The sequence below is a fragment of the Perna viridis genome, chromosome 11, assembly GCF_037379345.1.
Source record: "Perna viridis isolate PV_CMFRI_1.1 ecotype Kerala chromosome 11, ASM3737934v1, whole genome shotgun sequence".
Lineage (NCBI taxonomy): Eukaryota > Metazoa > Mollusca > Bivalvia > Mytilida > Mytilidae > Perna > Perna viridis.
In genome coordinates, this window is record NC_142455.1 from 4092784 (window position 1) to 4104235 (window position 11452).

Below are 11452 nucleotides of genomic sequence, written 5' to 3' on the forward strand. Positions count from 1 at the left end.
ATTGGGGATAAGGGCAAATATTAGAATTACTAAAACATAAATAAAATGTTCATCTTTTTAATTGTTTCTATTTTACATCAGGTTTGAAGTTTGAGGCGAGGTAGTTTTAAATGCAATGTTCTAACATCTTCTCTGATATCTGTTCCAAATGGATACCTAAAAATAAACATCATATTATAAGGTCAATACATGTGGCTAACCAAAACAATACTGTACTACATGATCTGAAAGTATGTACAGCAAGCCCTTACTTAATTTACACTTCAATCAGAAAAAGAGACAGGATTAAAAGAAAGTCCACAACCACAGTTCTTCTGCTTAGAAAGAACAAGCATATCTGCCAACTTTTGAAAATCCCCATGGGGGTTTTTCATGTGAGGCGTGTGATAGGACAATGTCGCAACATATTTTGCAAGCTATATGGGCTTTACTGTCGGTTGTAATGTATTAATAAGACAAACACGCCAGTAATACAGGGCCCTTTTCAGTTGAACAGCATGTGAATGCAATGTAATGAATTGATGTTTGTAAGCCCTTTTTGTGGTGGATTCCTCAAAACCTAATTGAAATGCTGGTTTTAATTCTAAAAATTGAATGAGAAAACAATTTACGTATTTCTACTAACATGAATGCAATGAGCACATCTTATCTTCACATTCTGCTTGAGGAACATAAATTCTCAATTTGTAATTACTTAGAATGAATAGAGATCATGCTCATTTATAATAACTAGAGACATTTATCAACTATAGAAACTTGCACATCTTTTTCTTAGACAGCAATTAACACTTTTTCTGATTTATGACTCTTCTAATTAAAGAAATGTGATTGAAACACGAATTTAGGGGTTTGAATTAGGATTTTTCTAGGTAATTTGACAAAATCAGGTTTTGGGACTAATTTGACATGAAAAATCGTGTTAGCGGGACAAATGGTCAAAATCGTGAAAAACACCCTAAAATCATGCAAGTTGATAGGTATGGACAGGTCTGCTTTAGACTTATTTCACACTTGGATGCCCATGCTTGACATGTTTACAAAGTTGTACATCTGATGTAAGGGATTCAGAGCAATTGACACGCAACTGAATACAATGATACTAATTAAACTTGTGTTCAAGTTACTTTATTGAAAATATACATGGGGAAAAACGCTAAACTTGATCTCCACCAAGGACGATAAACATGGCCAATGTGAGAGACTGGATCTTTATTTTTAATTGAAAGTCTTGGCCACTGGTTGTGTCAGAAGGGTGACCATTTATAAGGTGTCAATTTGCACTATAGGTCATTAATGCAATTGAAATGTGGTTGCATAAGATGGGCAGCTGTTGGTCAGGGAGCAGTTTCAGAGAGAGAATACTGTATAAAGCAAACTGATTACTAAATAAATTGCAAAAATTCCCTTCTGATTTCATAGAAACTCCGTTTGAAATTTCCCTTAGTTCTCCTTTTATAAGTGAAATTTATTTTATAAACCAATTCAATTGTTCCAAAATTACTGAAATGGCCACTCATTCCTATTATGCTATCAGCTGCTGGATAAAATTAAAACACATAAATATTTTACTTCCTTCCTACCAAAGCAACAAAATGGCATAGCCAGTCATAGCACTAGCTCAAAGGAGCTGAAACAAAAAGTACCTGTGACAGACAAATTGGCTGACACAGACCATTACAAAGTTACTCAGTCAGATTGCACTAGGGAAATGTACACAATTTCACATAAATGAGTAGTTTCTTGATATTGTTAAGAGAAGCTGTTTTATTTTTGAAGAGAGTTGTTTTTCAGTAAGTGAAATGTTTCTTAAAATACAATCCACATACTTAGGTTCATATCTGACAGCCATTGGATCATCTGCTATTCCTACACCTCCTAACAACTTCTCCATACCATTCCTGTAATAAAATAGTTATACACAATTATCACAATAGACAATATCACTATGTCCCATGGATCGTACTATTTTTTATAAGTTAGCAAAAACTGCAAACAATCACTGGGAGTGGGAGATGATTAACTGCACATACATGTAATTTTTCTACCACTTTTCAAGTGTTTATCAAGTCTTCCACATGAGTACTAAAATAAATTATTAACAAAGGCAGTAAATTTGGTAAAAGTCCTTTAATCAAGAAAGACCAACTCTATACCCTGAATATTTTCAATGTATGCACTGTAACTACTAGCATACTGTAAACTTTCGCAGTGTAATAATTTTCTCTGAAGACAGAAAACAGCAAAAAATAGTACCTTTGAAATTGATTTATAACACTACAAAAGACTAAACACTTTTTAAAACTGCTAAAAATTGATACCAGGGAATATGTTCACATGACAATCTGAGAAAATTAGCAACCAAGAAAATCAATATGTTAACAGAAGTCATTTAAGAGGGTTGACATACTGGTTTCAAAGTTTCTGTTAGAATTAATATTATTTTGCTTCATGAAAATTTATATACATGTCTATGCATAATGCATAACATTCAGAATAAGTTTTAGCAAAATCCATTGAATGGTTTATGAAGAGTGGTGCATTAATACAAGCTTTGAAACAAAAACATCCTTGTAAGTTGAATTACCTCTATTCTCGTCAAAGCAAGACATATCTTACCATGCTATCATTATGCCATTATCTGTACACAGATGGGGAGGTGGGCATATCAGCTGACAGGAGAAATCATCACAGACTTGTGTCAACCCTTGTCTGAAGTACATGTTACTGGCTACACCTCCTGAAGCCACCTGAAAATATTAATATGACACAGGTGTGACTTGAAAGAGGATGAATATATAAGCTAAAAGGTCATTGCTAATAGGTATGTCTCATATCATAAGTAGTAGGGTGTAATCCTAGGTTTTTATATTTCTGGTAAAACTAGTCCGCATGCTGAAACTGAGGAACAAAGCATCAACAACATCTACATATTGTTACACACTCATGGGTCTGTAGGTATATTTCAAGCGCAAGTGTATGGTAAAATGGTATTTCACTGGTATCGTGGCCTTTGAAGGTATTTCCATATATTTGTTCTTAATACACAACCCAACAGAATTTCAACTTATAAATAACATTTATTAACCTCTCAGGAGTCAATAATTTAATACATACAATATATAATGTTAAAACCCTACCACTGAACCCTAAAGAATAAACGGAGGTCCCCCCAAAATATGATACGGCTGCAAGGTTCTATAGGTTATGTCAAGGTCAGGTCGTAGTAAAAATATTTACTACTTAAAATACAGGGCCATACCATGGGTGTTGTTCTCCTGGTGAGCTGGTAGCGCTCAGTGGTCAAAATCGAGCTGAATAGTACTAACTGCTCTCAGAATAATTCTACCAGGTTTAATTTTAGGATGCCAGCCCACAGTTTATATATAATTGCCCCAATTGTTGGAATTTTAGGCCCACTTTAAGGAATGTGGGGATAATGCTAATATCACTGGTTTAGCCTTGTAGGCCTCCAAACGATATGATTGGTTAAGAAATCTTTGCATTCCCACAGAAGTCTATATTCTCCTAACTAATTACTTCCGGTCTGCCAAATACAAACATGGTTGACATTGAGAGGAAAAATATAATAACAGGATGGAAAAGAAGGAAGACGGGACATAACAATCATATCCCTTAGCAGAATATATGAATATAAAGACAGGTGAGAAATATGAATAAACAGACGAAATAAAGCTGGGGACATGTTGACAGCCAGGGACTGACTGGACACGAGTAATGCAACAATGAGAACGAACTCTGTCTTGACCCTTAGAAAACAATCCCATGATAAACCCAATACAATAATACAAATACAATCATGTTTAAATTGTCCATATCATGCATGAGTTCACTCAGACACGAACAAACAAGAAAAAGGAACCTGAGTGGCACTCAAATATATATCTTCATTATAAACCTATTGACCTAAACCTATTTTGTAACAATATGTAGGTCTTCTGTCAAAACATGAATGGCTCAAAATCTTTCTGATGTATGCAGTTACGATGTGATTGCTTCACCTTTAACTGCATGTTATAGGAAGTCTCCTGTTGATATTAGAATAAAACAACTTTAAGTTGTGTAATCAATGAATTTTGAGTACAAAGCCTAAAGTCATATGTTTGTGATATTTTTTCAAGTTAGTACTGGAGCTGTTAGATCCACTACAAAAAGAAAGACATCAAATGGTTAACCCTGACAACTATTAAAAAAAAAACATACAAAACTGATTACCTCGAAATTTTATGAAGTTGGTATATATATTTTTTTTAATAATTCATGAATAATTACTGCTTATAATGGGAAAGCATTTGAAGCACAGAACATAAGGTAACTTTTATAGCATACCAAAACTTTATTTTTCTCAGGTAGCAATTCTTTAACATCACAATAGATAAAAGCTCTTTGTAATTTTCTACACAAGGAACGAATCACAGCATATTGGAAGGAGGCACAGACATCTGATGCATTAGGTAGCACTTGGTCCTCAGGAACCCCTATAACAATATAGAATCAACCTCAATTATAACCATAAAAAGCTCAAAGCAATTACAGCAAGTACAATAGTTAACTTCAGGAGACAGATGGATTGAATGACATTTCAAAGTGACATATTTAAATGGACAATTGATTTAAGAGTAGACACAAGAACAAATATGGTGAAACACAACAACTGCACCGCTGTATAACAGCACAAAATAGTAAATACTGTCAGAGATCACAAAAAGGTCTTTAACAAGTGTGAACACACATTTAAGTTAGCTCTGAAAGGTCCAAACAACAAAAGTAATAAAATCCAGGGTAACTGATTACACTTCCTAAAAATAAACTAAAAATTAAATAACGTCCAAAGACACAATAATAACCAACATATCCAGAATGTGGAAGTAGTTTTACACTTTCTAGTATTTCAACATTTCATAGCCTTCCTTTCCTCTTTCATCTACCCTGGACTTCGACTATTTATAAGCAGCTTGGCGGTAGATTTTAGAAAAACAGAGGAGGCTTACCCTAATGGTGCACCTGGTCCATGCTCCCAGTTTTTTTGTTCTTTGTTATGTTTGTCCATTTTCTGTGCCTGGTCTTTGTCCCTGAATAACTGCCTTTTGATTTCTCCCAGAATCTTGGTTGCCTTGATTACTCTTCCGTAAATATTAGAATCAATTTTTTATAGAAAGTTTAAGTCCCCTAGTAAGCTACATAAGACAATTAATCAGGTAATAGTCAATCTATCAAGGGAAAACTAACTCCCTGAAATTCATTATTTCACTCATTGTAACGTTATCAATGTATACATTATATCAGGTTAAAATATTTATAATGTGTAACTGCTCATATTTGTTAGTTTACAATTATACAAAATCACTTATTGCAATGCAGTGTTTATAAATACCTAGTCTATCCATTTCTGTCATGACTACTCTTTCAAAGTAAGTTATCAGTCCTGTAAAGGAGAAATCACAGTCTCTATAGTGTGACATTAGATGTGGTATTGAGAATGATAAGGGGTCACCATCTACTGCCATTAATTCTATGGCAGCTCCCCCAGATAGACCCTCACACTGTGGCAAGTTCTTTAAACATAAAGCTCTAGCTACCTGTAATTAAAAGAAAAAGATGCATTTGTGTGACTGAGAAAAAAAACAAATTCATACTTATTTTTATTTTTTTTTTTTTTTTTTGCTAGGTAGGAAAAACTCATTTTTTTAAAACTGTAATTTTTGCTTTTTTGCAGTGGACAGAAAACTGTGAAAATTAGTACCCGTGAAATTGATTTTTAAACACTGTAATGCAATCATTTTTATGAAACCACAAAAATAGGTACTAGGGAATAACTCAACAGAATCTGTGAAAAATTGCAACAGTGAAAATAAATATGTTTACCATAAATTATCTGGCAAGCATAGACAAAAATTTAACAGGTCAAATAAATTAGAATTACTGGTATCCATATTTTGGGGGGTATCTGAATATCAATTTAAGTTTTTAAATCAAAAGTGGAGAAAAAGAAAGAATTGGAAACTAGTGAATTGTACAAAAACAATGAACACAATAATTGAAATTATTTTAACCAACTACATGATTGAGCCTTACCACAAAGATGATGTGTCATTAATCAACTGCAGTCAATTTCCCAAAGTGTGTAGTATTAGCTGTAAGTGATGACATCCATGTCATGACAAGATACAGAATTGAAACATCATAACTGATGACAAATTTATTTTTTTGTTAAATCGACCACAGAACCAAACTACATGTAATTTCTGAAAGTCTAACAAAATCAGGTGAAGATACCTTATCAATGCAGACCCCAGGGGCCAAATCAATGGTGGATCCCAATAGTAGAAAGTCCTCTATACCTCTGGCTACTGCAAGTAGACAATGTCCACCACTCATTAGATAGACTAAATATGGCAACTCTACACTACAAACAGAAAAAAAAGAAATATGTCTTACAAGGTATCTGTTCACTATTGCCCATTGAGTATAACCCTGGTCCTCTCGAATTTCAAGAATATTTCAGTAAGTGTATTTCTCAATGATTTGGTTGTTTTATCTTGGGCAGCTAGATATCACATCATCATAGAGTGTCATTGTTTGTTATGTTCATTGTTATTTATTTTGTGGTTTTTTTTCTATAGATTAAGTCAACTTTTGTCTTTTTGGAATAGCTCCACTTCATTTATTTAGAGGCCTTTTACAGCTCACTTTATGGTATGGGTTTTGCCAATCGTTGAAGACTGTATGGTGACTTGTAGAAATTTAATTGTTTGTTACTTGGTATTTGATGGATCATTGGCAATCATACTACATCTCCTATTTTCGTATTGATATGAAAAATTTTCAGTTGGGATTTATTTTAGTGTGAAAATCAAATTGGTCGAAAAAAAAATGTTGTGACGATTCTTACATTGTTTTTCTTGTACAACTGGTGAGGTCACTAAAATTTCCAAAAAAAATGCCAAATATCAAGCCGCCAAATATTTCAGAGGAATTCTTAAAGAAAAAGGTTTTATAACTTGTGAAATTTGAATACTGGAAATATATATATCAACATGCGTTATTTCAACATAAAAACAAACTTTCGGATGCTCATTTGTTACGATTTTCAAAATTTAATAGCAACAATTGATATTTTGGAAAATTTAACCATCAATCAAAATCTATAATTATCTCATTACGCTACTGCTGTTTATTGAACTGGAAAATTAATGTAAGATTTAAACATACATATAAACATAACGTTTAATGTTTGAAAAAAAGTTCTGCAATACATGTAATATTTTCTAGAAACGAAATAAATTGCAGAAAATAAACAGGTATGATATATACATTTAAATGAGATTCATTACAGAGGGTTCTCAAAGCCTTGAACAAAATCATGCCAATTTTCATGCCCATGAGAATTTTCCAGTTTAATTATGCCTGACCAAAAAGTTGATCATTAATTCATTTAAGTATTAGTGTGATTAACCCCTCCCCCCCTAAAAAAAAAACAAGAAAAAAACATGAAACTGAAAGAATTCCATAAACTATATATAACATTAGAATTTTAATAGAACTATTTCTACTCACTTTTGAAGCAGTCTAATTGTCAAAGCATGGGCCTCCATATGGTGGATAGGTATCATTGGTTTTCTGAAATAAAGTTGATTTTGAAAGGTGTGGCCCACTCTGAACACAAACAACGCTGGAAAACTGTACAAGAGTTCTAGAGATTCCAATATCCTTTCACAGTGGCAGGTAAATTATGATTCAGTGACCCAGGGAAAGTTGAATTTAACATCTTATTGTTTTCATTTATACTGCAGGAAGGTTAATTCATGCTTAATTGATTCAAGTAAAGTGAAAGTAAAAAAAAACTTTACAACACTGCCACAAAGATATCTGAAATTTGACTGAAAAACGCAGACTGGAATTTTCATTATAAATGGGGGAGGTTGGGGTCAAAGTCTTTAAAAACTACATCATGTACCTAGGAACAATGTAATAAAATTCTAAAAAAAAAAATTGATAAATTTTACATGTCATTATAAAAGATAATGGAAGCCGCAACAACAAAAGATGACAACAGCATGATACCATTATACAGGTATACATTTTGTATAAAAAGTAATATTTGATAACACTAACCCTGATTCTCTTACCAAAGATTTAGCATATTCCACTCCAACACCAAGAGACAATGCCAGTCCTGGTTTAACAGTCACTGCTATAGCATCTAATTCCTATCAAAAATCTCACATGTTCATGTACATTTACAATCGGCATTTTTTATACATGTATATACATACAAATATGTGTGTTTTTGATTTTGAAAATTCTGTGTGCTATAATTTTTTGCATATTTTTACATATCAGATGCACAATTTCATGCTGTTTATCAATGTATAATTTGAAAAAAATCCACTATTTTAATTACAGTGTTTTCAGATTTTTGGCAATAGCAAAAATAGCAAAACTAATAAACCATGTGACAATGCTACTTATACAGTATCAAAATTTGGTGAAGAAAAAATGTACAGAGGGATAGGAAGGAATTTTTTTTCACACAGCTCACCCATCCAAAATTACCGAACTTAAAAAAGACAGCAGCTACATGTACATGATTAGATTTCAACCTTTGCACCACAGGTGACACTTAATTAACAAAGCAGTTCAAGCAAAGGTAGCATTAGAGGTGGAGCAAAAGTGTTTAATAACCATATACTGTAAATTACATATTTCAATATTTAAAATTTTTGTGATTGCTAATTCTGCAGAATTTGCCAAGTGAACATACATTATGTACTTGCAGGTATCAATTTTTGGGGTTTCAAAAATAATTAGCATTAGAAAGTGTTATATCAATTTTGCAGTCCACCATGAAAATAGGAAAAATTAGTACATCATAAAAATTAACATATCATTAATAACACTGAATTTTCAAGTTACTCAAATAGAACAACTGCTAGCTATATTTAGCAGTATAAACAGACAATAACAGTGCACTGACTTGACATAAAACCAATTCCCATATGAGACTTAGAACACATGGAAAATATACGACAGTGTTTGCACTGAATGCAATTGTCAAAGTTCTTGTCACATCAGTAATTGTCTTTACACTGCAACAAAATTCACACAGAGCAACAAAATAATGTTTTAGGCCAGATTCAAAGATGCTGTCACATCCTAGAAATTTTAAAACATTTTTGTAATGTTTGTAAAATCAGAAAAAAATGATATCTTTCAGTCAGGGACTTGTAATTAGTATTGTTCATTTGCCTGTGTGCTCAGGTAGACAGTTGCAATATCTTTCGGGCAATTAATGGTAAAAATGTTACTCCATTAAAAATCTACCTGCAGAGATACATTTGCTCTTCCCAAAGCATTCTTTACAACATTTTCAATGTTTTCTTTGTGTAAAGCCTGGGCTTTTGGAGGAACAATGCCACCATAACTGCAAAAAAAAGGATAAAAAGATGAAGAATTGTATACAAGGAATACAAGTTTATTTAGCCAATCAGGAGCCTTTGTCAAATATGAATAATTGGTGTTATTAAAGACAGACAGGATTTATACCTTATATTACTTTCCTTTTATCTGTGGCAACATTCCTTCTGAGCACCTGCGTATACAGTTGTGCCAGAGCTTGCAATAACTACGCAGACTTTTTGTATCGCGCTAGAATTCTTACACTTAGGCTTCTGGAACAGGGTTATATTGCTACAAGATTGAAGTCATCACTACAGAAGTTTTATGGTTTTCATCATGAACTTGTGGATCATTACGGTGTATCCATCTGCACCATGAAAAGTGACTTATTCAATGGGTCATAGTTTTTATGAACAACTCAGTGGGTGTTTCTAGAAAGCAGAGGACACTTACCCTACTGGTGCACCTGGTCCATGGAGTTTCTCAATTACTTTAAATGTTACTTTGTATGTATTATTTTAGCAACTTTATGTTCTTTGTAATGTTTGTCTGTTTTCCATGTTTGGTCTTTGTTCCTGGATTACATTCTTTTGATTTCCACTAGAATCTTGGTTCCCTTGATAACTCTTTAACTGGATTGTGTAATTGACTTTGACATCACAATCTGATCAACTTTAGGTTGATTTTTTAAGCTTGGTGCTTGAGGTTTTTAACGTGCCATGGTGCACAATAATCAAGCATGGTGCTGTGGTGAACTCCTACAGAGACATCATTACTATGTCAATACAATGTATATTTACTTTTTATATCTAGTAGAAAAAGAAACATGATTCCAAACTCCATCAGATAATTATCAAATTTGGAAATGACTTAAAAAATTTCACAGGAAATGGTCCAAAAGTGTTTATTGAAACTAGTGATGATTTTGGAAATTTGGTTGCATCAATCTTGAAAAATAAATTGACTTCATTACGCAACTTACAATAAGTTCAAAATATGTACTAATACAGTAATAATGTGTAAAATGTCATCATTTTTATTTTTATTTTAATTTTAGAAATCCACTATAAGAAGGGGCTTACTACTCGTAAATTCTATTTATTATTTTCAATGCACATATTGACATACTTTTAACACTTAGTTAACTGTTAAACTGTCAAAAGTGCCCTTTAATACTAAAAAGGTGACACTCATACATTGTAGCTGTTAAACCTACATAGTTTGCAAATTTTGATGCTAAATTGTTCATTCTCTCATTGCCGTACCTAAATAAAAATCATGATCAGGTATATGTTGGTATGTATTCTCCCAACACTGGTTTCCTATGCTAAAGTTAGGTTTGAAATATTTCCTTACTCCTACTGACCCAGAATATGTCATCATAATTCAATGTAATGCTTCATACTTTAAAAACAATGTCACAAAAATCTGTTGGTACTCACAGTAAATATTTTCAAATAAGTTGCAAAATAATGCTTACTCAAAATGTACTTTTGTTTGAGAGTGAAGAGCATCACCACAGACCCTTTTATCCGAATCAATTACAGCTGCACCTGTGTCATCGCAGCTAGTTTCGATTCCAAGGACCAATTTTTGATTTCTGGAACAAAATCTATGGGAGATAACTCTGCAAACAAGTTTCTCCAATTTATTTTGAAACAACTTTGCAGCCCTCCTAAAGTACGCATGTTTACAATAAGTAAACATCATATGTTGCATCAGAAATCTTTGATCCCAATCAAAGAATTTCTGAAACAGTAAGCAAATGGGCTTTAAAACGTGAATAATTTAGCAATAACTTTCATGCCGGGTCAATGGGCGCAGCCATCTTGGAATTTTGACAGCTGAGAGTCGAATGGTTATCGAAACTAATTAAACAATCACTTTCATGTGCATGTTATGTGTGTTTTATTTATCCATTAAAGTATTGAATATTATAAATAACATTTTTTTAAATTCAAAACATTATCCAAACGTATTTATAATTAGTTACATTGACTACCTATTCGGAATTCAGTTGAAATTCCTTACGACT

The 11452-nt window shown here is 32.8% G+C and overlaps 1 protein-coding gene across 1 annotated transcript; it reads right to left on the reverse strand.

Annotated features, from left to right (window-relative positions):
• Positions 1–41: 41 nt before the first annotated feature.
• LOC148602376 (tRNA N6-adenosine threonylcarbamoyltransferase, mitochondrial-like) lies at positions 42–11269 on the reverse strand. Its single transcript, XM_088551555.1, has 10 exons — positions 10898–11269; positions 9343–9442; positions 8134–8228; positions 7576–7638; positions 6295–6424; positions 5393–5597; positions 4348–4496; positions 2617–2747; positions 1827–1898; positions 42–156 (listed from the first exon to the last, which is right to left on the reverse strand). Exons 1-10 carry the CDS (start codon positions 11134–11136, stop codon positions 78–80), a joined length of 1263 nt encoding a protein of 420 aa, XP_088407681.1. The 5' UTR covers positions 11137–11269; the 3' UTR covers positions 42–77.
• Between the last annotated feature and the right edge of the window lie 183 nt (positions 11270–11452).

Excerpts from the sequence above, each read along its gene's own strand:
- LOC148602376 (XM_088551555.1), bottom strand. The coding sequence starts at position 11,136 with ATGCAACATATGATGTTTACTTATTGTAAACATGCGTACTTTAGGAGG. Across the intron at positions 9,443-10,897 it reads CAAACAAAAGTACATTTTGA|TTATGGTGGCATTGTTCCTC; the intron begins GTAAGCATTATT and ends TTTTTTTTGCAG. Across the intron at positions 1,899-2,616 it reads AATGGCATAATGATAGCATG|GAATGGTATGGAGAAGTTGT; the intron begins GTAAGATATGTC and ends ATTTTATTACAG.